The sequence below is a fragment of the Bipolaris zeicola genome (assembly GCF_000523435.1).
Source record: "Bipolaris zeicola 26-R-13 unplaced genomic scaffold scaffold_133, whole genome shotgun sequence".
Lineage (NCBI taxonomy): Eukaryota > Fungi > Ascomycota > Dothideomycetes > Pleosporales > Pleosporaceae > Bipolaris > Bipolaris zeicola.
Window position 1 is genome coordinate 23,228 of NW_006912182.1, and position 27,922 is coordinate 51,149.

General features: G+C 50.0%; 12 protein-coding genes across 12 annotated transcripts; 4 read left to right on the forward strand and 8 right to left on the reverse strand.

The window, feature by feature from the left end:
• Positions 1-310: 310 nt before the first annotated feature.
• Positions 311-3,576, reverse strand: COCCADRAFT_101841 (uncharacterized protein; the record flags this gene model as incomplete). Its single annotated transcript, XM_007716275.1, has 7 exons — positions 311-1,603; positions 1,652-1,702; positions 1,752-1,874; positions 1,923-3,252; positions 3,309-3,363; positions 3,440-3,469; positions 3,531-3,576. The coding sequence occupies 7 exons, from the start codon at positions 3,574-3,576 to the stop codon at positions 311-313; spliced, it is 2,928 nt and encodes a 975-aa protein (XP_007714465.1).
• A 1,823-nt stretch (positions 3,577-5,399) lies between these two features.
• On the reverse strand, positions 5,400-7,120 carry COCCADRAFT_38638 (uncharacterized protein; the record flags this gene model as incomplete). The annotated part of the gene is made up of 5 exons (XM_007716276.1): positions 5,400-5,905; positions 6,018-6,522; positions 6,606-6,732; positions 6,838-6,869; positions 6,941-7,120. The coding sequence occupies 5 exons, from the start codon at positions 7,118-7,120 to the stop codon at positions 5,400-5,402; spliced, it is 1,350 nt and encodes a 449-aa protein (XP_007714466.1).
• A 392-nt stretch (positions 7,121-7,512) lies between these two features.
• Positions 7,513-9,316, reverse strand: COCCADRAFT_38639 (uncharacterized protein; the record flags this gene model as incomplete). Its single annotated transcript, XM_007716277.1, has 4 exons — positions 7,513-7,728; positions 7,801-7,919; positions 7,985-8,974; positions 9,022-9,316. 4 exons carry the CDS (start codon positions 9,314-9,316, stop codon positions 7,513-7,515), a joined length of 1,620 nt encoding a protein of 539 aa, XP_007714467.1.
• A 447-nt stretch (positions 9,317-9,763) lies between these two features.
• Positions 9,764-11,191, reverse strand: COCCADRAFT_101858 (uncharacterized protein; the record flags this gene model as incomplete). Its single annotated transcript, XM_007716278.1, has 1 exon — positions 9,764-11,191. One exon carries the CDS (start codon positions 11,189-11,191, stop codon positions 9,764-9,766), a length of 1,428 nt encoding a protein of 475 aa, XP_007714468.1.
• Positions 11,192-11,219: 28 nt separating this feature from the next.
• Positions 11,220-11,393, reverse strand: COCCADRAFT_101839 (uncharacterized protein; the record flags this gene model as incomplete). Its single annotated transcript, XM_007716279.1, has 1 exon — positions 11,220-11,393. A coding segment is annotated over one exon (174 nt), but the record flags the coding sequence as incomplete, so codon positions are not given.
• Positions 11,394-11,563: 170 nt separating this feature from the next.
• On the reverse strand, positions 11,564-12,881 carry COCCADRAFT_6847 (uncharacterized protein; the record flags this gene model as incomplete). Its single annotated transcript, XM_007716266.1, has 3 exons — positions 11,564-12,008; positions 12,053-12,690; positions 12,738-12,881. The coding sequence occupies 3 exons, from the start codon at positions 12,879-12,881 to the stop codon at positions 11,564-11,566; spliced, it is 1,227 nt and encodes a 408-aa protein (XP_007714456.1).
• A 273-nt stretch (positions 12,882-13,154) lies between these two features.
• Positions 13,155-16,983, forward strand: COCCADRAFT_101797 (uncharacterized protein; the record flags this gene model as incomplete). Its single annotated transcript, XM_007716280.1, has 12 exons — positions 13,155-13,251; positions 13,301-13,463; positions 13,513-13,769; positions 13,821-13,882; positions 13,941-14,399; positions 14,448-14,536; positions 14,768-14,936; positions 15,219-15,696; positions 15,748-16,146; positions 16,203-16,399; positions 16,449-16,596; positions 16,655-16,983. 12 exons carry the CDS (start codon positions 13,155-13,157, stop codon positions 16,981-16,983), a joined length of 2,847 nt encoding a protein of 948 aa, XP_007714470.1.
• Positions 16,984-18,416: 1,433 nt separating this feature from the next.
• Positions 18,417-19,370, reverse strand: COCCADRAFT_38644 (uncharacterized protein; the record flags this gene model as incomplete). Its single annotated transcript, XM_007716281.1, has 1 exon — positions 18,417-19,370. The coding sequence occupies one exon, from the start codon at positions 19,368-19,370 to the stop codon at positions 18,417-18,419; it is 954 nt and encodes a 317-aa protein (XP_007714471.1).
• A 558-nt stretch (positions 19,371-19,928) lies between these two features.
• COCCADRAFT_6851 (uncharacterized protein) lies at positions 19,929-20,994 on the forward strand (the record flags this gene model as incomplete). Its single annotated transcript, XM_007716267.1, has 2 exons — positions 19,929-20,199; positions 20,324-20,994. 2 exons carry the CDS (start codon positions 19,929-19,931, stop codon positions 20,992-20,994), a joined length of 942 nt encoding a protein of 313 aa, XP_007714457.1.
• A 136-nt stretch (positions 20,995-21,130) lies between these two features.
• COCCADRAFT_101836 (uncharacterized protein) lies at positions 21,131-22,958 on the reverse strand (the record flags this gene model as incomplete). The annotated part of the gene is made up of 5 exons (XM_007716282.1): positions 21,131-21,757; positions 21,806-22,176; positions 22,224-22,399; positions 22,448-22,741; positions 22,792-22,958. 5 exons carry the CDS (start codon positions 22,956-22,958, stop codon positions 21,131-21,133), a joined length of 1,635 nt encoding a protein of 544 aa, XP_007714472.1.
• Positions 22,959-23,362: 404 nt separating this feature from the next.
• Positions 23,363-24,501, forward strand: COCCADRAFT_6853 (uncharacterized protein; the record flags this gene model as incomplete). Its single annotated transcript, XM_007716268.1, has 5 exons — positions 23,363-23,554; positions 23,608-23,744; positions 23,798-24,129; positions 24,184-24,196; positions 24,240-24,501. The coding sequence occupies 5 exons, from the start codon at positions 23,363-23,365 to the stop codon at positions 24,499-24,501; spliced, it is 936 nt and encodes a 311-aa protein (XP_007714458.1).
• Positions 24,502-25,371: 870 nt separating this feature from the next.
• On the forward strand, positions 25,372-27,161 carry COCCADRAFT_101805 (uncharacterized protein; the record flags this gene model as incomplete). Its single annotated transcript, XM_007716283.1, has 4 exons — positions 25,372-25,482; positions 25,545-26,235; positions 26,292-26,780; positions 26,848-27,161. The coding sequence occupies 4 exons, from the start codon at positions 25,372-25,374 to the stop codon at positions 27,159-27,161; spliced, it is 1,605 nt and encodes a 534-aa protein (XP_007714473.1).
• Positions 27,162-27,922: the final 761 nt, after the last annotated feature.

Consider the following 27,922-nt stretch of genomic DNA (forward strand, 5'->3'; position numbering starts at 1 on the left):
AGAGAAAATGAGCAAATCAAGCGTCATCCCAATACCCCTATTGTGCATATGTATCAGTACTAAGGTATTCTACATGGAAACCCCCACATACTCCCTCTTTTTGTAGAAAAGATAGCCGAGTACCTAACCCTGTATCTGCGCAAAGTAGTGTAAAATCTGCATTTGGCCCCTAAAAGAATCCAAGCCACACAAACCATATATGCATTTACCCCCGTCCATTTTACCGTCGCGTGTTCCTCCCTCTCCTCTGCCCCCACAGGTGTCTCAGCCTCGTAATGGAAAGACACTGCTGGGAAGAGGACTGCCACCGTCATAGCTGATGCGATAGGTCCTGCTGCTGTTCGTCCTGGAGACCGAGCCTCGTCCCGCTACGTCTACGGTCGCGCTCCTCGTCATTCTCTCGCATTTCGGCTGCGAAATCTGCTTCGTCATTGCTGTGGCCCTCGTAGTCGGTTAGGTCGTCACTCATGATGTGCAAGATTTGGCTGAATGTGCGGCTCTTCCAGCGGCCCATGCCTTCCATGAGATCTGCGCAGTGCAAGAGGGTGCGGCGTGCGGCTAGGTAGCCGCCGTCGAGGGCGATGCCGGTTATGCTGAAGGGACCGCCGTGACGGATGAATTTGAGGGCTTCCGTTGGGTCTGGGAAGCTGATGGGGGACTGTGAGCTGTCGATGAAACCGAGCTGGCCGACGGAAAGCCAGTCGACGGGATCTAGAAGTTCGATACACGACTCAGCTGATGGGCAGTTACCGCTGGTAGAGTTGGAGGAGTGGGGTGGGACAGTGAAGATGTACAGGCCTAGGATGAGGGCGGCTTCGAAAAGGGCGACAACGCTATGTGGGTTGACTATGTCGCTTACTTTGCGGTCGAAAAGTAGTTTGTAAATTTGGGAGGCATGAAGAACGCTGCGACGAGCGCTGGGCGTTTGACTCCATGCCGAAATGTCTTCAAGGGCATTGACGGCGGGCTCAGGGCCTGAGCGCCCAGCTGCGAGTTCAAAGTAGCGCAGGTTGGCGCCGAGAAGCATACATGAGGCATGCCAGAGAACAGCAGAGTTGAGGTCTGCGGTGCGGACGGCGTCGATGGAGGAGCTCGAGAGATTGACTAGCAGAGGGAGGATGTCGCGACTTCGTGGATCTTCGGCATAAATGCGCCAGGGCTCCAATTGCTTCTGGTGTCCTGTCGCAGGGGCTAAACGATCGTTGCTCTCGTAGATACGGAGGAGGAGCAGTGTTAGTAAGCATCGGAAGCTACTGGTATCCAGTTTCAATCCCGGAGTTGGATGGAATGATGGTGTAATCTTCTGTGAATGAACCTTGGCACCTCTTTGCACCAGATGAAACCATTTTGCAGCGCTGTTGACATGATACAAAGCGTAATCGGACGGCGGAAGAATGTGAACTGTTTCTGGGCGTATCATGGGAGACGTTGAGAGATATCCTGCCCACCAGCAGTCTGCCTCGACCAGACCGAATATGATTCGTTTGCTGCATTCGATCTTGGACCATGTCTTCCATTTAGCATCGATATCGATAATCTCATCGAGGAGTGGTTCTATCTTGCCAGCTTCGTTCGCAGAGAAGAGGCTTTGGGTTAGAGCAAACTATAGCTATCAGTATCATGACAAAAATAGACACGAATGTGTACATACACCAATAAGCTCTGAGTATAGCTTCTCGGCTTGCGCGATACGGCTTTTCCGCTAGGAATGGATCAGCATGCAAACAGATTGTCTTCCTTGTTAAACTCACTCCGGTAATTGAAGCCAGGTTGAGAGCCAGTAAGCTGGTAGCGATGACTCGCATTTGTCTATGTGGTGGCTGGTCTGATGCTGGTAACGATTGTAATTCGGCCATGACAAGCTGTAACACAGCCTATATGTATGTTAGCAGACGAAAGTGTATCCCGTGTGTTCTTCTTACAGGAAACGTGCGTGTGACGAATTTGGCTGCGCCAGCTGTACCCAAAATACTCAATCCAATCAGACACATACATAGTAGTAACGACCGCGGAGCATTCTTGGCCGAAAATGTTGGTATGTGAATAATTGGAAGAGTAGGATGGAAGTAGTAGAGATACATTTCCAAAGCAATATCGAGAATTTCAGCGGGCGGAAACTGAATGCCCTCTACGCTCGGACTTCCAGCAGCATCTCCGCTTGAAGATACAGTATCTGCCACTGATTCTGACCGTATCAGATTCGATATGGGTAGATTGTTCAGTGTGGTTTGCAGCTTGCTTCTACATTCTTCATCAAGACCCCAACGCTGATTCTTGCGTTGCCTCTCACTGGCGGGTGTATCCGCTAATCTGGACTCATACTCGGAGAGGATATTGATGCAATCGGACGAGACCAGACTTTGCCACAGATCCGGCATTAAACGCGAGGAGCGCCGATTCCGTGATGGCCAGCAATTCTGGACTCTTTGGAAGCGCTCTCTTGGCACCCTACTTGCAATGGATGCGCTACTCCCTGACGGGCTGGCTTGATTCTCTTGCATTGCTCGAAAGGCGTCCGAGTCGAAGAAGCCGCCATCAACCCCTCCTACTCCGAGCGAGTGCGGTCCACTTGGCGTGTGCCCTTCTTGTTCTATTGGAAACAGCCACGTCTGTAGTGCATCTGCTGGGGTCCGGTTGGGAATTGGGTTGCTGCTCTGGACGAGTTCAAACGCCCACTGGTCCAAGCTTGAAACATGTCCTGCAGGCGAGAATGAAAGGACCTCCATGGCCGGATCAATGGGGGGACCCATGTTGTCGTGGTGATTGCGGCTCTGCATCGGCGCGGTTTCTGCGCGGGAAATGAGCATTGGCGAGGGCGACCGCCATGGCGTGTCGACTCCAGGCTCAAGGTGCTGGGCAGCATTAATAAGCGCCTCGATGCGATCATCCCCGGGTGAAGCCGGATGCATTCGCGAGGCAGGCTGGCGAGCGTGAGTAGTGGAAGCAAGATGGGTGCTGTAGTGGCGGTTTGGGTTCATGTGCTGCTGGATTTGCGCATCTGTCCTGCTGGTCATGGGCGAGAAACTGGCGTCGTCCTGGATGGGAGGTGTCTGCATTGGCGTGGGACCGCTGTTTGTGCGGGAAGGCACCGCTGACATTGGAGTCTTGCTATCATCAAGAGAGTTGTTGCGCAGAGGCTGGTGCTGCTGGTGATGCTGCTGCTGCGTCGAGGCATTCTGCTGCTGTTCATTGTTTTTCATCCGGTTCATGGCATTTTGGGCATGGCCTTTGCAGTGTCGAAATAGGACGTCGCTGATTGGAGGTTGGACACGGGGAACTCTTTTTACTTTTTCTCGAGGAAGCCTCACCTGCGCGAAAAGTGCTTTTTGCAAGTCGGGCACTCGTAGGGGCGCTCTCTGGTGTCTGGTTGATGGATTAGTTGCTGGTGCTGTTTCCATCGTCGTCGTCGTCGTTATCGACAGACTGGGGGCAAACATACGGGACCGCTCATGACGCTTCACGTGCTCGACTGTCGGGGCAGGTCAGTTGGTTGCAAGTTGATGGTCGCCAGACGGCGGAGGGCAACATACGCTTGGTGAAGGTGCGATCGCACATACTACATTGCTTCAATGCCATGGTTGGCAGCAGTTGCAATGTTTCAAGTGTTTGACGGGTGATCGGAGGACCCTTCGAAGGCCGGCGCCCGGAGGCGCTAGTCAGGCTGCCAAGCCATGGTGGACTGCGGGGGAAGCCATGATGCTTCTGCCCTGACTCGGCCTACTATGCGGCGAGTATAGGCTCATGTCGACCTCATCTACCAGACGCATATAAATCCGCAGTACCTCCTCTAGATTGCTCCGCCCGACATCCTCCCTCTCCAATCGTTGTCACCCGATCCCAACGCTGATCTGACGGTTGCCACGCGCCCTATGCCAATCACGCAGCCACACCCCAACACACAAAGCCTATCGGCTTACACCCCATGAGCTCACCGTCCAGCCCTAGGGATCGTGCTGCGCCTCGTTTCGACTGCCTGGTCGACCGACGCAAAAGGGCGTAGTAATGCTATGTTGCTAACGTAGTATTGGAAAAGGACTACGTTCAGGTCCGACTTCTCGAAAGATTCCCTCCTACTTCAACCCCGAATCACCTCGCATGTGGGACGTGATGCGTATATCGGTGGGGCCATGCCGCCCTGTTGGCCATATTGAATCCTTCCACCGTTCTCATTGCCTTGTTACGGCAATGTGCTTCGCTCAATGTAGCAGCTGTTGTCAATTGATTGCTAATTTGGACATCGGTAAATAGCCCGCATGGCCGTCTCCTAGTCGGACATCGGACGTCGGAAATTTTGCGTATAGGGTGGGTTTCAAAAAGCTTCGAGACGTTTGGGCCGCCTTTGAAAACTCGCCGCTAGCCAATCGGTTCGCTTTCAGTATGCAATTAATCATTCTCGCGTGCTAGAGGACCCTATATTGCACGTGGCGTGGCCGTTGACACTAATCTAACAACATGCACTCTCCATTTGCTCTGTCCAAACACCCGACGACATTGAGCATGCACAGAAATCCAAGAAGAGCTCAGCCGGACATGGCTCGGTGCCTCTGCAAAGTGTATACTACTAATCACGTCTGAGCCTGTTTCATGCACATCAGGCTCAAGACGTACGCATATATGCATCTTGCAGACTCATCACATACTCCGAGCGTGTCGTCATTGGCACGACGAGATCATGCCACTCGATCCAGGGAAAATTGTCTTTCTCAAACAGTGTTACATCTCGATTCCATCTTGCGGTATTCCGCGGATACGCAGCCAAGGATCATGGCGATCAACAGACACATATTGCCAGACAAGCAAGACGCCGACGTTGATGACATGCACACCAGCACGCTTCTGAAACCACAATCACACTCACCATCCAAGCTCCAAATTGATACTGCTCGCCACGACGACAAATAAAGGACGTGTTGGAGGTCCGAATCTGTGTGGGGCATCGGTGGGGCTAGCGCGTCTGCAAGGGTAAAAGACGACGTCGTGGGGCCCTCCGGTGACATTGCATATGCGCGTGCATGCTGACACGACCACCCAAAACAAGGTTTGAATAACCCTGAAAGAAACGCCGAAACAGTAAATTTGCTCAGCAGACCAGAACGCTGGAAAAAAAAAGACGAAGCAAGAAAAGGGGGGAGGTGAGGGGGAAAACATGACAAGACCGCGTACTGACCGAGTAAGGACCTCGATCATTCGGAACGGACAACACGATGGATTGGGCAGGTGAGCAAAGGCATTGAACATGACCCACCACACAGATTGGTTATCGTTCGAGCTTTTTTTGCTATATCAATGTACATACATACAATACCTAGCGTCCTATGTCGTACATGTGTCCGTATGTAGCGAGAAGGAATAATTTATGCATATATTGTACAACATTACGTTTCGTATTATGTAGATACCTATGCAACAATGCCACTATCTCTCAGCTCCTTGATTTCCTCCTTGCCATACCCCAGCACCTCTCTCAAGACCTCATCCGTATGCTCGCCTAATAGCGGCGGCGGCATTCGAATCTTGGGCTCTGCTCTTGAGTACTTGACTGGATGGTTTACGAGTTTGACTTTTCCAAGAGCCTTGTGATCGACTTCTTCTATCATCCCCCTTGCAAGCACGTGCTCGTGCTCTACAGTTGCCTTGATGTCGTTGACAGCCGCATACGGCATTCCACTGCCTTCAAAGATATCCAGCCATTCTTTTGTCGTCTTGGTCTTGAGCTCTGCCTCCACCATGGCGTCGAGTGTGGTGCGATGTTGTACGCGGAGCGCATTCGTTAGGAAACGTGGGTCTGACGCCCATTCTGGATGTGACAGCTTATCGCAAAGGATTTTGAACAGGCGATCATTGCATCCGCCTACTGCAATGTTGGTATCCTTTGTTGCATATGCCCGGTACGGCACTACCGTTGCTGTGCATCCTGTTAGCTTTATTTCAACGACCCATGTACACATCCATATTTCTATGTATTTCCCTAGCCAGTTCCCCTTCGATCCCCCACAAATTGGAAAAAGGCAACTTACCATGCGCGGTGCCCCATCTCCCACTATCCCCTTTGCCCGTCACCAATGCACTACTCGCGATATTCGCCAGCCCAGAAACCTGCACATCGCTCAAACTCGCATCGATCCACTGTCCCAGTCCCGTACTCTTACGCGCATACAACGCTGCTTGAATCCCAATCGCCGTGTACATGCCCGTCATGATGTCCGTAACCGCAACCCCAACCTTTACAGGCGGTCCATCCCGCTCGCCCGTAATGTGCATGAGTCCCATTTCCGCTTCCACCATAACATCGTAGCCTGCACGGTCGCGATACGGCCCGGTTTGCCCGTAGCCCGTCACCGACGCGTAGATGAGCGAGGGGTTGAGTGCCGAGAGGGTAGCATAGTCGAGTTTGTATTTTGCAAGTGAGCCAGGGAGATAGTTTTCCACCAGCACGTCACATTGCTGGACTAGTTTGTGCAGGATAGATGTTCCGGTAGGGTTATTGAAGGCGAGGCCCACGGATTTCTTGTTGCGGTTTACCTATGTTGAAGTAAGAAAATATGTGGTTAGTAGAGTCGGACTTGGACAAAAAGAGAGAGCGGAATAGGGAGAGATAGACTTACAGAAAGATAATACGCACTCTCTCCAGGAAACTGCCGTTCCACGCCATCAACGTACGGTGCATTCGGCGGCCCCCAAGATCTTGTGTCATCACCTCTAGTCGGATGCTCAATCTTGATAACATCTGCTCTGCTTCCCCGTCAGCAAAAAAACCCCAAGAATCAGAATTCAACCTCAACCCCGGTCACCATTTCCCCATCTATTTCCCCATAATCCGAAATAGGAAATACTTACCCCAAATCCCCAAGAATCTGCGTACAATATGGCTTTACACAAAAGAACCCGCTGTTAGTAAAAAGGATTCCGAAAGAAGATAGTATTACCTAAACGTACTTACCCCTGCAAGCACCCTCGTCATATCCAACACCTTGATTCCAGCCAACGGCAACTTCTCCACCGCCCTACTATCTGCATGGCTCGCTATCCCCCTCTTTACCCACGCTTTTTGCCCGGATGTTTGGAGAATAAAACATTGCATTCGTAGTTGTCGCCGGCTGCATCGCGCGAGGGAATACATGTTTAACGCCTAGTGTATGCTAGTGAGAGTGATTGAATAATCGAAAGAAATAAAGAAAAAAAATTGATATGTATGTATGGATGGATGGATGTATGAATGTAATGGCCGAGGTATGAAAATAGTCAACGCCCCACATACCGAACGCGTGCTTTTGTGGGGTCCTGGGGAGGGAGGAGAGGGAGATGGGAAGGCGGATGGTACGAAGGCACAGACGGATTGCTTCGTAGGTATGATGAACGGCAAGTAGGTGGGAAAGAAGAACATGTATCAATTTCTACCTCCACGCTGCATGCCAATAATCTCAAGATATCCTTACAAACCGTCCGTATGACGTATAAATCTACTTGCCAGCAAGACCAAAAGAAAAAGAAACGAAGAAGGGAATGACATAGCTAAGCTTTTACCCCATTAATACCATTAACCTTCCCTTTTCCCACACCCAAATAGCCCTCAAGCTCCTCTCTATGCACCCCATCATCATCCCTCGTATTTGCACCATGCGCAAAACCCCCAAAGTAATACGGTGCAAGTCGCTGTTTTTCAGCGATCTTGTCTTGCTTGATGCGAGCGAGGAGGTCTTGGGCGCGCTTGTTGGATGAGAAGCGGTCCTACGAGATACTTCATCAGCAAAAGGGAAAAGAAAGCAAGGAACGGGGGGGGGGGGGAGAAGGGGAACGCACAGGTAGATTATCCCAAACTTTATAGTTCGTACCATGTGTTTCGATGACACCACAGCCTTTTCGTGCGTACTCTGTCCAGAGGAAGAGACGGCTGGATTCGATCATTATGGTGAGTTGGTCTGGTTCCCCTCATTAGCATTCCATCACATGATGAATGTTCCATATCCAAGTCGAGCTTTCTTACCGGTCAATATCTTCTCAGGCTCACTCTCATGGATCCGCATGCCGTGTTGGTATCCCTCATGGAAGCCACCATGCGGCGTGTGGCTACCTTCGAAGCTGCCGCCGCCGGGCTGGAAGTCGTCGCTGCGGCCGAGGCCCTTGCCGTATATGCAGGCGAGGAACTCGGAGGCTGAGTTGCGGTGGAAGTAGGGGAGGCGGAAGGTGTTTGTTGCTACATCCCAGCGGGGCCCGAACCATAGAAAGTCGCAGAGTGGTGTTAGGGGGTCACGAGATTTAGCTGTGAGGACGGTGAAGATGGATGGGTCGGTGTGGTCGATTGATGTGCTGTTTTGGGAGGAGAATTTGGTGAGGTCGTACTTGTAGGGGACGACGTTGCCGTGCCATGCTACGAGGTCGAAGGGGCTGTGGTCTTGCTGGATGGCTACGAGTTGGCCATTGGTCTTGTTGACGATTTGCCAGTTCTCATGTAGTTCTTCATCAATGGCAGCCACTGGGTATAGGAAGTCACGAGGATTGGCTAGTCCGTGGCCACCCAGAGGCCCAAGATCTGGGAGCTCCCACATAGAGCCCCACACTTCTGTGATGTACCCACGGGCGACCGGCGTATCCGGAGCGAGGTTGAGACAGAATCTGATACCACGTTGAATCACACAAATCTCTCCTGGCTGGAGGAAGATCTTTCCCATCTCAGTCTTGATGTCGAGATTGCCCTGTTGGGCACAAATGAGGAAGTCGCCGTCAGTGTTGCAGAATGCTCGTCGGTCCATGCTAGAGTTGATCATGTAGACATAGAGTGCAATACCCTCTCTGATGTTTGGATCGCCACTGCCGGCAAGCGTGTGCAGACCGTCGGCAAAGTCAATCTTCTCGTCATCTTTGGGCAATGGGAATGGTCTCCACTCAGCTTGCTCAGGCAGAGTCTCGACCTTTGGGTTGATAGACAAAAAGCAGTTTGTGATGTTGGACTTGGATTCAAACGGAATGTATCCCTCTGTTGAATCTTAGTGATGACCTCATCGTATTGAACAAAATACATACGGTGAGCAGCCGCTGGCCGGCAGCGGTACATATAAGTACTATAGTTGTGTGCGCGGGGAGCCGCAAATGCCGAATATGTAATGCCTTCAGTATAGAGGCCAAACCGGACTTCTTGAGGATTGTTCTGTGCCACTGGAAGTGTGCCTGGAATCACTTCAGATTGATGTCGATTTCCCCATCCTGCTTGATAGTCGTATGGATCATTGGCTCGTGTTGGCTTTAGCCTCTGGAGATCGGTATAGTGGAAAGCCTTCTGTGGGTCGGTGACGAGTTTGCGTTCTTTGAAGTCTTGCATCTTGCTCAATGTTTGGATATGTCGAATGAATACGCCAAAACTTACAGTGTCGAAAAAATCAGCCTTATATTGGACTTCTCCTCTTTGTGGAACTGTATGCCGACATCTGCCGCCACTAGATGATCGGTCTGTGCATGATGTGGTGGCGGGGCCTAATGCGCATGATAGCGGGGTTACGTCTTCGGGATATGGGTTCCAGGAGCTGCAAAAGACCCACAACGAGTGAAGGATGACCAGGACCGGGTTAGTGGGACTCGTGAGGTCAGACTGTCTTACCTGTTGCTTGGGAGATGGAACCACATCGTGGGCCTTATCATTCTTCGTCTGCGGGGTGTTTTTTCGAACTTGGGGAGAAATCTAGTGCTTACTCAGATGTGGCATGGCGAATTTACAAGTCAATGGTCACCAAATTGAGCGGCTGATTTACAAAAATCATCATTTAGTATACTATTTCGATGCAGCTAAGACTTCATCTACCATGAGTCCGCACGAACCCAGGTAGTTCTTGGCATCACATAACGAGCTCAATTCCTCATAAGAGATCTTGTCCGTTATCTCAGACCGTGTCTGCAGAGCTTCTAACAAACTGGTATCACGCTCTATACTCTCCTTGCATGCCTCGTAAACGATATCGTGTGCTTTTGAGCGACCAACATGTGGCGCAAGACCCATCATGACAGCCTCAGCCACGATAAGGCCCTTTGTCGAATATAGATTCGTGAGCATTTGCTTGGGATTCACAACTAGCCCAGAAAGCGCAAAGTCAGCCTGGTTGAGTGCACCAACTGCAATGACAAAACTTTCTGGGACAGCCACCCATTCCAGATGCCATGGTCCAGAAGCGCGCTCGAAATCTGACACCATGCCATCAAGCACCAAGCCTGCATTTGATCTTAAGATCTTTGACGCCGCCAGAATGACCTCGCTTGAAATGGGATTCCTCTTTTGCGGCATAGTAGACGAGGCGCCTCGGTGTGGCACAAACGGCTCTGATACCTCGGAGAGCTCGTTTGATGACATGATGATAATGTCTAGGGCCAATTTTCCTAGAGATCCACCAACGAGTGCAAGATAATTGGTGATCTCTGCAACGCCGTCTCGTGCAACATGCCAAGTAATGGGAGGATCTGTAAGCCCAAGGTCTTTTGCCATCTCCTTTCGAACACGAATGCCATGGTCGCCTGAGCCGAGTGAAGCCAAGGAACCCGCAGCTCCTCCAAATTGCACCATTAGTGCGCGGTCCTTGAGCTGTTCCAAGCGTTCAAGGTGTCTTTGAAATCCTGAAAGCCAGATGGCGCACTTGTGGCCAAATGTGATAGGAAGAGCATGTTGCAAGTGTGTGCGGCCAGCCATGGGCGTATCTCTATGCTTTTTCGAGAGATGTTCAAGATTCTTAATGACGGACCGTAGTGTGCGCTCGACAATCTGGAGGCCTTCCTTCATCTGCAGAATGCTTGCCAAATCCATGATATCCTGCGTGGTAGCGCCCCAATGCACGTAGCGGCCGGCCTCATCACCACAGGATGCAGACAGCTGGCGTACTAACGGGAAGATGGGGTATCCGACAATTTCAGTCTCACGACGTAGCTTGTCATAGTCGAGCTGCGCCTCCCTGGCTTTTGATGTCACAACTTCCCCAATGTGAGAGGGGATGACGTTGCATTTTGATTGTGCCCTGGCCAGGGCTGTCTCAGCGTCGACGCATCGGTCAATGTATGCCTTGTCGTCGAACACTTTTCGAATCTCATCCGTGCCAAAGAGGGTGCGAAAGATGACTGAATCAATTGCGCTGACGCTGCCGAGCAGTCGCCGCTGAGGGCGAATAGTGTTTAGTCGTGGAATTGCACGTAGTGGGGCGCGTCGAAGCAAGAACATGATGAGTAGCTTTTGGATGGGGCGAAACTCAATGGGCCTTGAAAGGAGATAAACCTTTCAAAAAGGCCCGCTGCGGCAGACACAACATGGCGGCTCCTTGCTGGTAGGCGGTGGATAGTGGAAGCCGGGCGTGTGGGACGCGAGGTGCAGCCTCAGTGTGGGGAAGAGCAGAGCGGAGTCTATGCATATGGGCGCATGTGTGGATATACCGGTACGGGCGGGTCCTGCCCTTGGCGGTGGCGCACTAGTGCACGTGACTTCGTGTCAATCCCGCATGCCTACACGCGTTCCGCTCTACAGTCACTGTCGTTGCCATCACCACGACCATCGCCATGACCATCACTCCTCATTTCTGAATTTTCATCTACCATGCTACGACTCTCGTACGAACAGCGATGCCACGCCTAGGCCAGTGCTGGCACACATGCTCACAATGCCAATCTCCTTGTCCTGACGCCGCAGCTCCCCGAACAACGTCGCTGTCTGACGCGCACCCGTGGCTCCAGTGGGATGCCCAAGCGCTATAGCCCCACCATTTGGATTGACTTTTTCTTCATCCAGCCCCAGTTGCCGTATACATGCAATCGTCTGGCTCGCAAACGCCTCGTTCAGCTCGATAATGCCCACGTCCTTGAGCTCTATACCCGTCCATCTCAGTAACGCTGGTATGGCGAAAATGGGGCTGATACCCATCTCATCCGGCGCACAGCCCTTAATCTGTGTGCCTACAAAGCGGCCCAGTGGTTGAAGTCCACGAGCTTCTGCCCATGAACGTCGAGCAAGGATCGTGGAAGATGCTCCGTCGGAGATTTGCGAGCTACCTTGTTAGCTTTGCGACTGTAAGTTGAGAGCGCGTCTTACGAATTGCCTGCAGTGCTCTTGCCGTTCTCGCCAAATACAGGCTTGAGCGCTGAAACTTTATCAAAAGTCAGTCCGTGCCGGATACCGTCGTCTTTGGTGACTTCGAATTCCGCTGGCTGCCCGCTCGCTTCATCAATTCGTCGCACCTTCACAGGTACAGTCTCCCAATCGAAGCGGCCTTCTTTTTGTGCACGACTCGCACGTTCGTGGCTTCGTACAGCGTACTCGTCTTGTGACTTCCGATCAATACCATATCTGTCCGCTACGTTTTCTGACGTGATGCCCATGGGCATGAGGCAATCGCGAGCATCTTTGACGTTTGATTCCAAAAGTGTAGGCGAAACATCCGTTGGAATGCCCCGCGAGCTGTAGTTCCTTGACATGCTTTCCACGCCTCCAGCAAGCCCCACGTCCACCTGACCCACCATGATTGAATGTGCTATGTGGGTTATTGCCTGCAAGCTACTCGAGCACTGACGGTTGACTGTGTGGAAAGTAGTTGAGTTTGGGAAGCCAGCATGGTTCAGCGCCATTCGTCCGGTCTTTGCAAACCCAAGTTCTGCGAGAACGTTTCCTATCAAGACGTCGTTGACGTCGTTCTTTTCGATCCCGGCCCGCTCTACAGCAGCTTGCATGACCTGGAAAAATTAATGATTGCTCGAGATCTATACACAATAGAACCCACCGGCATCAGAATATCCTCTGGATGTGCATCTTTGAATCCACCCTTGAAACTCCGATTAATTGGTGACCTGACAGCCGAAAGCAATACAACATCATTTGGGTTCTTCTGCAGAATATTTCGCGCCGCTCTGCTAAAACTTGCCATCTTCGCGAAGACTCGAGGATTCCATGATCCATTACGAGCAATGTGGCGCTCTACATATGTAACGCATAGTCAAACGCGGTGCAGGGACTACCGCATGTGGTCGCGGTAGTCGCTGTGGCGGGGCTATCGTCTGTGTGGGGCGACGCCGGAGACCCCTCCATGACGAATGGTGCAGCATGACACTAATGTTTGCCGGATCTGGCCTGCATGAAGACGCAACAATTCACTCTCACCATCTTTGCCCGCATACTAAGACAAAAGCGACACTACACGATGGCTCTTCCGAACAAATACCAGAATGGCAGCATTGACTCCACTACCAAGGGAGTGTACAGAGCATCGCCCATCAAGCTCATGATATACGGCAATGGTGAACACACTCCCTCTATTTTCTCAACAGGGCTAATTATTAATGCTAGGAACAAGTAACCAGCTTTTAGATGTTATTACCGAGCTCGGTGCAACCAAAGCCTTCATCATCACAGGCCGATCATTGTACGAGAAGACGCCGGTAATTAAAAATATCGAGAAGACTCTGGGATCAGCTCATGGCGGTACATTCAGCAAGATTGGTCAGCATGCGTAAGTAGTTTTCAATCTTTCCATCTCACTGGAAACTGATTTCATCTAGGCCGATCCAGGACATTAAGGAAGCAACATCCTTGATGGTAAGATCAGGTTGTGATGCGCTTGTATCCATAGGAGGTGGATCACCCATCGACTCGGCAAAGGCCATTGCATACAACATCCACCAGGAGACTGGAAAATGGATACCTAGCATTGCTGTTCCGACAACGCTCAGTGTGGCTGAGACCACACAAAATGCCGGTTTCACTACCGAGGAGAAGCACAAGATTGCAGTCAGCCACCCGGAGCTGGTACCCAAGGGTGGGTGGTAACATATCCTAAGATGTCTGAGCACTTTCTAACTATCTTCAGTCGTGATTTATGACGGAGACATTGCCGTATATACACCCCTGAATCTCTGGACTAGTACAGGGGTATGAAGCGCACATGCTACAAACAACTTGTTTTTGATTGTTGACTGACTTGACTCAGATACGCTCTTTGGATCATGCAGTGGAGCTCATGTACCACCCGCTTGCAGCCGAAATACCTACGAAGCGCATGGCTTTGGAGGCGATCAAGGATCTGTTCACCTACTTGCCCCAGTCAAAGGCCAACCCTAACGATGCTGAAGTTCGCACGAAGCTTTTCATTGCATGCTATTCGTCACTCTTCCCTTTCCTCTACACCGGTGGCCTTGGTCTTAGCCACAGTATCGGTCATGCAATCGGTGCTACATATAATATTCCGCACGGCATCACCAGTTGTCTCAGTCTAGCTCCCACAGTACACTACAAGGCTAGTAACCCAGAAGAAGCCAAGCAGATTGCCAGGATCATCCCGTACATTGGCAAACAAAGTGCCGGTAGCGACGAGAAGGATTCGCACATCGTCGCTGATGCCATTGCGGGCCTAGTTGAGGAGCTAGGACACAAGACTACATTGACAGCTGTGAGTTGCTTGAACACATTTAAGTCACAAATACTGACATGCCTCCAGTACAATGTGCCAACAGGGGAAGCTGAAGAAGAAGCCATTGCCTTGCGCGCACTGCACAGTAAAGAACACAAAGACTTTGCTAGCTGTAAGTCATTTTACTAACAGCCTCACATCCAGCAGCTAACATTTTCTACAGTGAAGCAAGTTGTGCGTGGCCTCTATTGAAACATGCGCTAGAAGCAAGGAAATGAACCGTAGTAGATGTAATTGAAGTGTAGCTTGTTTGATGAATCAAACTAGTAGTTCTATAAGGCCGAGATACCACCAGCATGTGAACTAACTATGCTAGATTTGACAAGCGGAAACATTTTCCATACAAGCGGTGGAAACCTTTTCCATGTCCGAACCCTATGGCATTTTCCGCTGCATGATTTGACCAATCAACGTACGTTTTGCCCGCAACCTCCGCAATGTCCTCGGTTAAGCTCTTTTCCGCCGCCTCCGATTGTGGAGACATTCTCACCCGCCATCGGCGCGGCACTTGTGTCGGTCTGCCCCAACTCGCTAGTAACAATGATGCATAGTCTCGTGCTGTCCGTGTGGGGAGTGTCATCTCCGCACCAGATTTCCCACCACCACAATTTCTCTATCATCTTTGGCCGTTGACAACTGTAAAGGACATTGGAGCCTATCGCTGTGACGTAGATACCCTTGTGCTGAAGTCCAGTTATTCCTTGAAACATCTAGCAACTCAACACCTGAACACCTACTGATCGGATTGAGCACACATACATCAACCTTAATTTGTTTCTTATTGTACAACGACCAAAGCCTTCCGCAATGCAAAGATCTCTACTCTTTTCAGCGCGCCGCCGTGGCCCGGCGACAGGCATGCGCTTCTTCTCCGCCAGCACATCACGACCCGCAATCAACAAGATAGTCTCTTCCGCAGAAGACGCTATCAAGGACATGAAGTCTGACTCCACGCTGCTGGTTGGTGGCTTTGGTTTCTCTGGAGTACCGAACACCCTTATTAATGCTCTACGCGATCGATCCGACCTCACAAACTTCACAGTTGTCAGCAACAATGCTGGTATGCCGGGTGTTGGACTGGGACAGCTTCTGGAAACTAAGCAGATTGGCACCATGATTGCGAGTTATATTGGAGACAACAAGGTGTTTGAGCAAATGTACTTGAAGGGAGAATTAAGTCTGCAGTTGACCCCTCAGGGTACCATTGCAGAAAAGTGCGCTGCGGGTGCTGCAGGCGTACCAGCTTTCTACACACCGGCTGCATATGGAACAATAGGTGCGTTTTGCAGAAGAACTTTATTGAAGAATGTTGACTGACATGTTGTAGTACAAACTGGTGAACTGCCAGTCCGCTACAACACTGACGGAACGATCGCAAAAATGGCACCGCCAAAGGAAACACGTGAATTCAATGGAAAATCGTATGTCATGGAAGAAGCTATCTTCGGAGACTATGCATTCGTCAAGGTTGCCAAAGCCGACCGTCTCGGTAACTGCCAGTTCCGAAAAGCACAGAACAACTTCAACGAAGCAATGGGCAAGAATGCAAAGATGACTATCGTGGAAGCAGATGAGATTGTTGAGGATGGCGAGATTGCACCCGAGGATATCCATCTTCAGGGGATCTACGTCAAGAGGGTGATCAAGAGCACAGTAGGCAAAGCGATTGAGAGAAAGGTGTTCTGGAAGAGCCCTGAAGAGCAGAAGAAGGCGCTTTTGGAAGGTGGTACGTCTTGGTTGAGATTCTCAGTAAAGAGGCTTCGTAGACTGACAGTCTATCAGGATCATCCGAAGCATCACAAAAGCGTGAGCGTATCATCAAGCGCGCAGCACAAGAGCTCAAGGACGGCATGTACGTCAATCTTGGTATTGGCATGCCTCTCGCAGCACCCGCTTTCCTACCCGAGGGCACTGAAATCATACTTGAGTCTGAGAACGGCATCTTGGGTATGGGAAGATATCCTAAGCCAGGAGAGGAGGTAGGCTCAAACATCCTTCTGCACAAGAGCCAAACTTACACGAAAACAGGACCCAGACTTGATCAACGCAGGAAAAGAAACAGTCACACTCATCAAAGGCGCATCAACATTCGGAAGCCACGAGTCATTCGGTATGATCCGCTCCGGACGGATAGACGTCGCGATGCTCGGCGCCATGCAAGTAAACCAATACGGAGGTACGTCTCTTTCCCCTCCAACAAACCACTAAGACACCTCTGTAACTCCAGCGTCTAGACCTAGCAAACTTCATGCTCCCCGGCAAAGTCAAAGGCATCGGCGGCGCCATGGACCTCGTCGCCAACCCCACACAAACCAAAGTCGTCATCACCATGGAACACGTCGACAAGAAGGGCAACCCCAAGATCCTCAAGCAATGTACATTCCCGCTCACAGGCCAGAAGTGCGTCAGCACGATTATTACTGATCTGGCGGTGTTTGAGTGCGATCGTGTGGAGGGCTTGACATTGATCGAGCATGCCAAGGGGGTGACGGTTGATGAGATTAGGAGTAAGACGGAGGCGCCGTTTAGGGTTAGTGAGGGCTTGAAGGAGATGGTTGTATGAGTTTGGGGAGAGGAGAGATGATGAAAAAGATTTGAGGTTTGCGGAGTTTGATAGCGATGAATTCATGTATTACTCTTTCTTATCTAATTTTATGATACGAAAGAATTCTTGAACGGATGAGATAATGTCCAAGATGTGTATTACGTATGTAAGTACGCAGACCTGAGATGACATCTCGATTAGTGTCCGTGTACGTCCAAGTGTAATACGTGCATGGATAGTACATGTTTATCGTGCATCGATGTGAGGAAACAATACGACTCTTTCAGAAAATCCCTTTAGTTATATGAAGACAATACTCGCGTTCAAGTAAAGTAATCAATCATCAATGGCTTTCCCAATAGTAACTGCTGAGCTTTCTTGCCTCCATATCTGATGACGATTAGACCTTCTCAACATGGAAGTTTACTTCTTAACCCGCTTCTAAAAACGGATCGAACCCCGGAGCCTCCCGTCTCACAACTTGTAATGACGCAATACGGTGAGTACATCTGTGTCGCAACACGAAGATCGCGACTGGAATCAGCCAATGGGGCTATATTGGAGCGCACTATCTAACGTCGTCGATCGTTCGGCGCTTACTCTAACAACCTACCGTGATATTATTTCTTCGCAAAACCTGTTGCTTAGTGCTTATTTATGCCTCTTTGAATGACTCAGATATATATTTGGAGGAGTCTACAAATGACTATTTAAGACTAACAGCGACACTGTTGTCCATACTCTAGGAGCCTGTTTGCTGTTTGCACCCAGTCACCACCGCATTATACCAATAGCTTTGTACTCACTATATCTCCAATTGAAGAAAAGGAGAGATTAGTTGTTCAAGATGATAATCGACCTGAATAAGATCTTCCTCCTCCTAGCTGCCGCCAGGATCATTCGTGCCAACGAGATGCGTGTGAAGTGGAGAAATCCGGTAACAGATTCTCCGGCACCGACTCCTCTCCCATACTATGTGAGTCAATTCACTTCCTTGTATACTCTTATAATTTCTAATACTAACACTCTAGATCTGCGACCCATATCGGCAAATATGCGGCAATGGCGATCCAGACAAGATTACCAAATGCAGGGTAAGTACGAACTGTAGCTTTTCACTTCCGTTATACTAACTCAATGACAAATGCGTTGCACTGACTGGCATGGTTGCGAACCTCAACGTGATGGAACAGCATACTGCTCTTAAGAACCCACTGTTGGAATGATGGACCAGTTTGTGGGCAGGGTCAGATGAATTGAGCTTTGTCTGTAGCACCTGAGACAGATATCACATATCCCGTAACATAGATAGCCAGACCGATTATTGAATCATGACACCCAGCAAACCCTTTGCCCTTTTCTTCTCAGAGATTAATCCAATTCCCAGAAATCAAGCTATATGACATTTGTCCCAATTGACTACTAACTCTCCCCCATCCCCTCTTACAATACTACTCCCCAAACTCCCACGTTCCATTCTCCCTCCTCACCCCCCTATCCTCATGCCCCTCGGGCAACTTCCCCCCAACAAACAAATAGATACTACTCCCATCTCTATCCTTGCAACGCTCGTCCTCAGCCGCCTGCCTCCAGACCTCCAACGCCTTCTCCGCCATACTACACCCAGTCCCCACTTGCCTCGCACTCTGGACCCCAAGCCCCAAATCCTTAACCATCATCTGCGTCTTGAACCCAGGTTTGTAACCGCTATTACTCGGGACCCAGTACTCCGTCTGCACGTTCGGCACCGGCATCACATGGTCGCACATCCAGGATTGGCCGGTGCTGGATTTGATGACGGAGTAGAGGGCTGAGGGGTCGAGGCCGTGCGAGATTCCCAGGGCGAGGGCTTCGGCGGTGGCGAGCAGGATGGTGCCTGAGAGGTAGTTGTTCGCGATTTTGGCGGTTAGGCCTGCGCCGAGGGTGTGGAGGTAGAAGGATTTTGATGTGGGACCCAGCATGGAGAGGATGGAAGTGAGGCGGGCGGATAGGGAGGGGGTGGAGGTGGAGGAAGAGGGAGGTGGATGGCCGATTAGGAGGGCTAGAGTGCCTGCTTGGGCGGCGGGGACGCCGCCGGATACAGGGGCGTCAATGTACGTTCCTAGGCCTGCGTGGTGGAGTGCTGCGCCGACTTCTTTTGTGGTTTGCACGTCGATGGTGCTGCATTCTAGCATTATTCGTTCTTGATCCTTACGCGCGGCGATGACCCCAGTTTCGGGGTCGAGATATACTTTTTTGACGTCTGAGCCGTCCGGTACGATGGAGATGAGGTATTTGGCTTTTTCGGCGGCTTCTCGTGCTGAGGCGGTGATTTCTATGGGACCGTGGCTAGAGTTTTCGGACTTAAAGCGTGTGCAGGATGAGGCGTTGATGTCGTTGATGTAGAAAGTGGAGGTTGCAGGCATTTTGAGGCGTATATTGGATGCCATTGCGTAACCCATTGCACCCAGACCTGTTGCATAGTTGTCAATAGATGTTCTCCGTATACACGTCCTTGTTTGCTGGTCTTGGTGAGAGTACCGATGAATGCATAGTCTTCTGTCATAATGTCCAAAGTCGTTTGTTCCTTTCTTTTCACCAATAATCTCACTCAGCCTATGATATCGAAGTTTATCAAAATGACGTTTTCTCAAACCATATGTTCTTTTCTTCGAACCTTAGTCCGTAGTAGATGTCTACATGCACCCTAGTTCTGTTTAGGCTTTACCCCAGCCTACGCTGCCCCACATGTACCCCTCTCTTTCCCCAACGCTGCATCCCCAACTTACCAGCCTTGGCCAAATACTACGTCGGCTGTTGAGTGTTGCGTCATCCTGTTTGGACAGGGATACGAATTTGTGTAACAACCATGCAGAGTACTACTACAAGGGCAGTAATTATAGAATCCTGCTTTGCGTTGTAAACATCCACCAGTTCCCATCTTCTCCAAAGAAACCCAAACCAACTGTTTCATTCACCCAGCCATGCCTCCTTCTTCTCCCCTCAAAATTGCCGTGATTGGTCCTGCAGGTTTTGGTGGCTCGTACCTCTGTGTTGAACTAATAAATCGAGGTCACAATGTAATCGGAATATCGCGCAACCCAGCAAAACTAGGAAAGCACGAGCGCTACATCCCCCGACCCGTGGATATAGATGCAGCACCGATCGAAAAGATTGCTGAAACATTCAAAGACGCCGATGCGCTCGTATGTGAATTTGGGCCTCATACAGCAGGAGCAGGGGCATTATTATATAGTACGTTTCTCTCCTTTTGCCCTACATCTCCTTGCACTCATGTACACCTATCTTAAAGCCTTTACGTGAAAAACACCGCACGTACAAAAAAAGAACAAAAAACAAACTAACGAACTTCCTCCAGTGCCCTTCCTAGAATCGGTCCGCAAAATCATCCTCGCCCACAAACTGCACCCAACCTCCTACTTTCTCTTCGTCGGCGGCGCCGGCTCCCTCCACGTCCCCGGCACCTCGCTCCCCTGCGTCGACCACCCCGACTTCTTCCTCGCCTACCGCCGCGCAATCTCCACATCCCTCGCTCACATAGCGTACATGGAGGAGCGCCTCGGCATCATGGGCACGGCGCTGCGTCGATACCGCACTGCGCGTCTGGCGTCGCCACCTTCGGAAGAAGATTTGGCCGCGATTGCAGAGTACGAGCGCCACATCCAGAGCAAAGACGATGCGAACGATTTCATCAAAGCGGGGCGTACTTCGTTCATGTTCTTCGATGGGAGGACAGATTTTAACTGGAGTTTTGTGTCACCGCCTGCGTTGTATCGGCCGGGGAAGCGCACAGGGAAATATGAGATTAGCGTGGATGATATGGTGCTTTTGGGGGAGCGACAGGAGGGCAAGGATATCTTTGAGGGGCGACTGACGGGGATTAGTGTGGGGGATATGGCGATTGCGATTGCGGATGAGGTGGAGCAGAGGAAGTTGGTTGGGACGCATTGGTCGGCTTGGGGGGATATTAGTGAGGATGTGCCTGCACCAGCATATGCGTCGTTGGAGGCGGTTGGGGGAGGGAATTAAGAGGAATTACTGGACCAGGAAGTCTTTCTCCTGATTCTATGTTGGATGTTTTTGATGTTTATGATTATCTAAACATTGTGGTCTATTCTAGTTTGACCCACTTCATGTTTAACCTAACATCAGGCTTCCTGTATAGCTACTTATTTTGAAAATAGTCAGAAAAAACCTTTAGTACTGCGTCGAACCCAATCTTCTCTGCAATCTTCAATACGTGTTCGTCTCGCCCAATCTTTGTGGGGGCACCATCTGGCACCCACCTACTTGTCACGCCGTCGGCACTCGGCCCATATACCTTCGCGCTCAGCTTGTCCTGCTGCACCGGCGGCCACGGGTTCTCACCATTGATGAATTTGATAAAGTCTGCTCCGTATTCCTTGGCTACCTTAAGTTGCGCATCATCCAAATGTTCGTTGAAATTTTGAAACAGATACGTTACGTCGAGAATATGGCCGGCTTCGCCTTTGAACCGACCTTCCCAAGGTATACCCTCGTTGAAGTGATAAAGGAAGAGTTTCGATTCGGGGGTATTTGGCCAACCCTGAGCAAATGCACGTGAGGCAGCGTAAAAGCAAATTTCAGACGCGAAGCGTACGAAGGCGAGGATTGCTTCGTCGTCTGAAGTGGAGGCAGTGATGTTGTAAGCTGCAAGTAATTCTGTAGCTACTTCTGGTTGGGCAGACAATGTTCTGTTGCAAGAGTTGATGAATGCTTGGGCAATGCCAGGCTTACGGGCATCTAGCGTGGTGAATGCGAAGATATTGCCCTAGATAACGTTAGCTTTTGCTCCTTTACAACTTGCACAAGAGCTTACATCGAGCTTCGAGTCTCCTAGCATTAAGGCTTTGCACCATTTTCGGCCAGGCAGCAGGAAATTAGGCTTGTCTTCTTGAGATGAAACAGTTGAGAAATCAGGGAAGCCAGGTACTGTATTATTGTCAATGGAAGGCATCATAGGCGCTGATGGTGGTGCCTTTTGCCAAAGATCGTCGACTGGCAAGGCCAAGAGAGCCTTGATGCGATCTTCTGGAGACAGTTCTGCGAGCCCAAATGCTTCAATGACATTTTGGTAGGCGGACTCAGCCACGGATTCTGGGATGGGTAGAACGAGGAGCGGTGTTCCCCCAGTACTAAGACCTTGCTTCATCAATGGCTCTTTGGAGCCCAGTAAGTATATCACAGATGCTGTAAGAGTCAGACATGCTTTCAAGGTCACCGTTTGTTGAACGTACCGCCTCCAGCACTTTCTCCGCACGCTGTGATCTGGTCGGGATCGCCACCAAAGCCACCTATGAATTTACTAACCCACTGCAGTGCAGTACGCTGGTCATGAAGGCCGTTGTTTGCTTTGTATCCAGCTTTTCGTAATTCGGCTGATGTCAGAAATCCCGTTACACCCAATCGGTAACTGATTGGCTTAGCATGGAGTCATTATACTACTATCAGCCAGACCTACTTGATAGTGACGCCGATTATAGGCTTCTTCATGTTAACGGACATCTTCACGATAGGAGCCGGGTCATATTGCGGATACCAGCCGCTTCCAACTGCAAATCCACCTCCATGGATGAAAACGTAGACTGGTAGCTTTGCATTTGGGTCGATGGAACCACTTTTGTCTGTAGGTACAGTAATGTTAAGATTCAGACCTTCACGATCTGACTGTGCTGGAACCTCTGGTAACGGCAGGGACTGTTGGATAAAGCTAAATTCTGCATGAATGGAGCCAGCTGGCGATACTGGAGGAGGCCTGGATTGATTTAGCAGCTGTTGGGTGGTGGAAAGGTATGTTGTACGTACCCAAACTTGGTGGCATCTGTGTTTCCAGGACCATAACTACCCGCCAACTCAGGCGGAGCAAATCGGTCTTTTATCGAAGCGTACTTGAGACCTAAGAACTGTGCGACTCCATCTCTTTGGTTTCCCTTGATTTCCCCAAGCGCTGGATGCTTGAGAGTTGCTGACATGTTGATTATCGCAACGAGACAAGGCGCGGTCGCTAGGAGTGTAACGCAGCTGTAATTCCTGCTATCGTTCAACAAAAATGCCTTGATATCAGCTCGTATCACAGTTGGGGGAGGCGACAATCTCGGTACATGTTCGGATGAAGGCGGAAAGAAGTCCGGGTGGAAGCCGACTACCTACCCCGCTTCACCAACCACCCGACTAGTGGGGCAAAGCACGACATCCACACACGGCAAGTAGATGGGCAAGGATATGTACCACTTATGTGTCTCGAACATGTACTTAGAATGGCCCTTATAGGCTGTGAAATGGAGCGGCTCAGTGCATCCGCGCTGTTAAATGTGAATAGTGAGAACAACGAGTCATCTAGTCTGTTGTACCACGCCAATCAAGATTTACGTGCATCATGGTACGAGACAAATCTAATTTGCCCTCTACAGACGCTTTCGTTAGTCTCTCGCTACTTGATGGCGGTAGTTTCGTTGCTGATTTGAGCCGCATGCATGCTGGCGGGAGCGGGACTTTTCGCATGTACAATTGGGCATTTTATATTGCGCACAAGGAAAGACATGTACTTTGGGACTTGGGCTTAGATGAGGTCAGTGTGCTGGGAAGACTGGAATTTGCGGGCCTTTACTAACTTTGTCACAGGACCGGAGCTGCTATACACCTTGGGTCAACAAGCACATGCTGCAGTACATTAACCATGTTGGCCCAAAGCGTACCATTGTACAACAGTTGTTCGAGCGAGGCGTTGCAGCCACAGACATTGATACCATTCTTTTCAGGTACAACGTCTTCATCGAAACATCTAAACATGTATCGACTAACAAACGAGCAGTCACGCTCACTGGGACCACTGCCGACCAATTTCCGACGTTTTTTCAAATGCCAAAGCGTGTTTTGGTCCAGGCACAAAATTAGCATGCCAGCCGGGTCATTGGAAAAATTCCGACCTGCAGTGGGATGGGCGCTTCTTTGACCCAGATCACGCCACCGAGACCTGGGAAGAGCTACAGGGCGATTGGAAACAATTTGGACCGTTCGAAAAGGCTCTAGATTATTTCGGAGACGGTAGCTTTTGGATCTTGGATGCACCAGGACACATGCCAGGCAATCTTGCTGCCGCCGCCAGATTGCAAAATGGCGAATGGGTCGTTCTTGGGAGCGATTGTAAGTTGTTCATAAGTACAGCTGCCAGCGTTGACTAACCAAGTTTGAGTTCAGGCTGTCATTCGAGGTTTGTTACACCCAGATGCGCGGGAAATTTGCTAACAAACTAGGGAATTGCTCGATGGCGTGCAAGATATTGCACAGTTTCAAGGTCCCGACTTGAAGCCCATGTCTCTCCACACAGACATTGCATCTGCTAGAGATACTATGGCCAAGCTGCGGACGTTAGAAACTGACTACGGGGCTCATATAGCGCTCGCACACGACGCTTCGTGGTTGAAGAAGGGCACAGATAGGGTGCTGATGTCGCTGCTGGATGAGAGGATGAAGCTGGCGGCTAAAGAAAAGATAGCTCATGATGCGATACCTTAGTTAAGATTTCAAATATTAACCTACACTTACTAGAGCTATAGGTACCTATGAAGTAAACAGGGAGTTATTCAGCTATACTCTTACTTAGAGGGGCCGCTGTTTTCCAGTTTCATCGGTTGCATGAGAGGCAGTTTCGCTTCTCTGAAGGTGTCCGGCCATTCCAGCGCTACGAAAGTCCGCCCAGCCAATTAGCACCATGTTACTAGTATCCACGCTCATGGAGAACCGAGATAGCCGATTACAAACTAATTCTAACATTTGAAGCCTTGCCAAGTGAACTTCCTTCATATCTATTTATTCAATTGTTATAGATAAGCAGTGCGTAATGTTGGCGTTGTTGAGGAGTCACACTGCTGAATTGTTACACTGTTGAGGAGTTACACTGCTGCGTTCTCCGCTCATGCCGGTTCCCCAAGAAATAGGCTGACCATGTCTACTCAACTAGTAAAGGTCATTTCCCCCGCCAAAAGTAGACACTAACTGATTATGTATAATGTTACATTAATAAGCCAGCAAAAAGCGAAGATTGCGCTTCTTTCACTCCATTCTCTCCAGTCTCTTTGTAGCTCTCTTTTTACTTTCATTCCATAGTATTAGTAAAAACATAGGAATACGATGACGAGAGAGAAGAGGAAGGAGAGGGCGAGAAGAGAGAAGGTAGCCAGAATTAAAATTACAGCACTAACCATATTTGGCGCTGAATTACGACTCTAACGGATCTAGGTATAGATAGCGCTACGCCGAATAGTGGGCCCTGCTGATCAGGATGCTGAATCATTGTTGAGGGAGTGCTCAATGACGTTTGCTCACTCGACGGCGTTACTTCTACTCCCCTATTACTCAACTGGCCACGCCTAATCATCTTTCGCAATGACTCTCGACGACCTCTCATGGGCGAGAATAGCCTTTACGAGCGCCATCGCGGCGCTCGTATATGGTGTAATGCGACTGATTCAGGTTCGCCACTCCTATAAAGACCTCGTTAGTCAAACATCATTGTCGCGCATGTGATGCGTATGTGTGTTAACTAACATCACATATAGCCTAAGCCTCCTCACAGCTTCCTCTTCGGTCACCTGAAGCTGTTCGGCGAGATGTTTGGTATGCTACCGAATGACACGCACTATCAAGTTGTCGTCACAACCATTGCAAAGAAGTACAATATGCCGGGTATCTTCTATCTCGACTTGTGGCCGGTCTCATGGAGCCATTTGGTCGTCATAGATCCTGACGTCGCCATGGAATTCACCGTTACCCGGAGCCATCCCAAGCATGAAGCCGTCAGAAGGACGACTGACCCTCTTATTGGAAAAGGTAACATTGCCAGCGCGGAGGGACCGCACTGGAAGCATCTACACAAGATGATGAGTCCGGCATTCTCCATTACGAACATCACTGAGATGAGGCCGATTGTCGCCACCGAAGTCATGAAGTATCGATCCATTCTGCAAGAAAAAGCAAAATCGGGAAAGGTTTTCCGGCTTGAAGATTTGGCTCATCATCTGACATTTGATATTATCTCGAGAGCAGCGACTGGACGGTCATTTGACACTCAGACAAAGGGAAGTCTTGCTTTGCAGCATTTCGAAGCCATGGTTCGGGCTTCCATGAAATCAAGAGAATCTTTCAACTACATCGGCAACTTCTTTGCCAACAGAGTGCGAGATCGCGAAAGGCGCAAACTGGACGCGCTAGTGGCGGAACTCATCAAAGAAAGATTCGATTTTGTAAAAAGTAGGTGGCTCATCTTGCAGACTAAAGCCTCATTACTAATACCAGTATCATCTCAGATAGCGACCTTGACCTGTCCCAGAAACGAGGGCTTTGTATTATGGACCTTATGCTGAGAGATTATTTTCAAAGTACTGGAGAGAACAAAAGAACCGAGCTCGACTCTGAGTTCTTAACAAATGCGATTACTCAGGTCAAGACGTTACTTATCGCTGGTAGCGGCACAACATCAGATACGGTCTGCTTTGGACACATGCTACTGAGTGTGCATCCAGAAGTAGTTCAAAAGATGCGCGAAGAGCATGACCATGTCTTCGCTCCCGGCATCGATGCGACATACGACCTTCTCAAGGCTAATCCATACAAAATGAACGATCTTGTTTATACGATTGCTGTCATTAAAGAGATTCTCAGGTTCTATCCGATAGGTAACACTGCTCGTGAAGGAATGGACACTCTCACCTATCAAGGTCAGCAATGGCCATCTAAGGGGAAAATGGTTTGTCCTGTTCAGCTAGCCATGCATATGGACCCGAAGCATTTCGAAGGTTAGTAGCATATGTACCGTATTGCTTGGGAGACATGACGGCGGTGCTAATATGAGCTTGTTGGTAGATCCCCTCAAATTCGATCCTGAGCGGTTCATACGCCAAGACTATACACGGATTGCATGGCGCCCGTTCGAACGTGGGCCTCGTGCTTGTATCGGCAAGACACTCGCGATGGATGAACTAACACTTGTCTTCTTGTTAACTGCGAGGGATTTTGACTTTGCGTGCGCAGATCTCAAGCCGAACAAGACCTCCAGGACAGAATGGAACAATCTTGATTTGACCTTTGGAGACAGAGCATATCAGGAATTTGTTTTCGAAGCCTCACCGCGCGACGGCATGCCAATGACCGTCAAAAACTCCGACTGGCCGTCGTGATTGGGGCTTGTTACTACTACGTCGAAACAGGAAAGGCTACCGGACGATCCGTATACATGATTAGCGTATGCTTACATACAGGGGTCTTAAGGCTTACATTTTCAATAGCATGTCTGTCCATAAATCTAAAGATGCCAATGAGATGACGGATGTGGATCGGATCTTGTTTGTCCACCAAACGGCCGAAACGCGGCAGACTACCGGACAAGGTCGTAGCTGGTGATTGAATGCCATGATCCCAAACTGAGATTAGCATATGCTCCTTTCATCTCCGCCCCCTCCCGCCTCCCCGCAGATTGTCTACTGTTGAATAATGACAATGATTTCGCTAGCTTCTTGTTCCCGCAAACAACCCGATAATTTAGTTGTCCATGTAAGTATGTAAGCATCAACGCCACTTATGTAATCTCAACTTTCCGCTCCTCGGACGAAAGAGCACCATTCAGGCAGAATACACAGCAAATGGAATAACAAGAAACCTCATCTAGCGTGAACCCCTCACTCGGCAGTGCAGGTAGCGTGGGGCTCCGCACGCGGGTCGGCTCAAGGCTTGGCTACCGCATCCCTCCAGAATAAGCATTCCAGAGTTGCTTCGGTCGTCATACTGGCCCAACGCCGCACAAAAGTGGAACTGCACCTAGAACAGGACCACCCAGTCGACATGGGCATGACGTGTAGACATCGTGGTATGATGTCGCTACTTACCGTGTCCTGCTGAAGGGTCAGCACTACGGCTATTTACACTTGTATAAGATACAAGC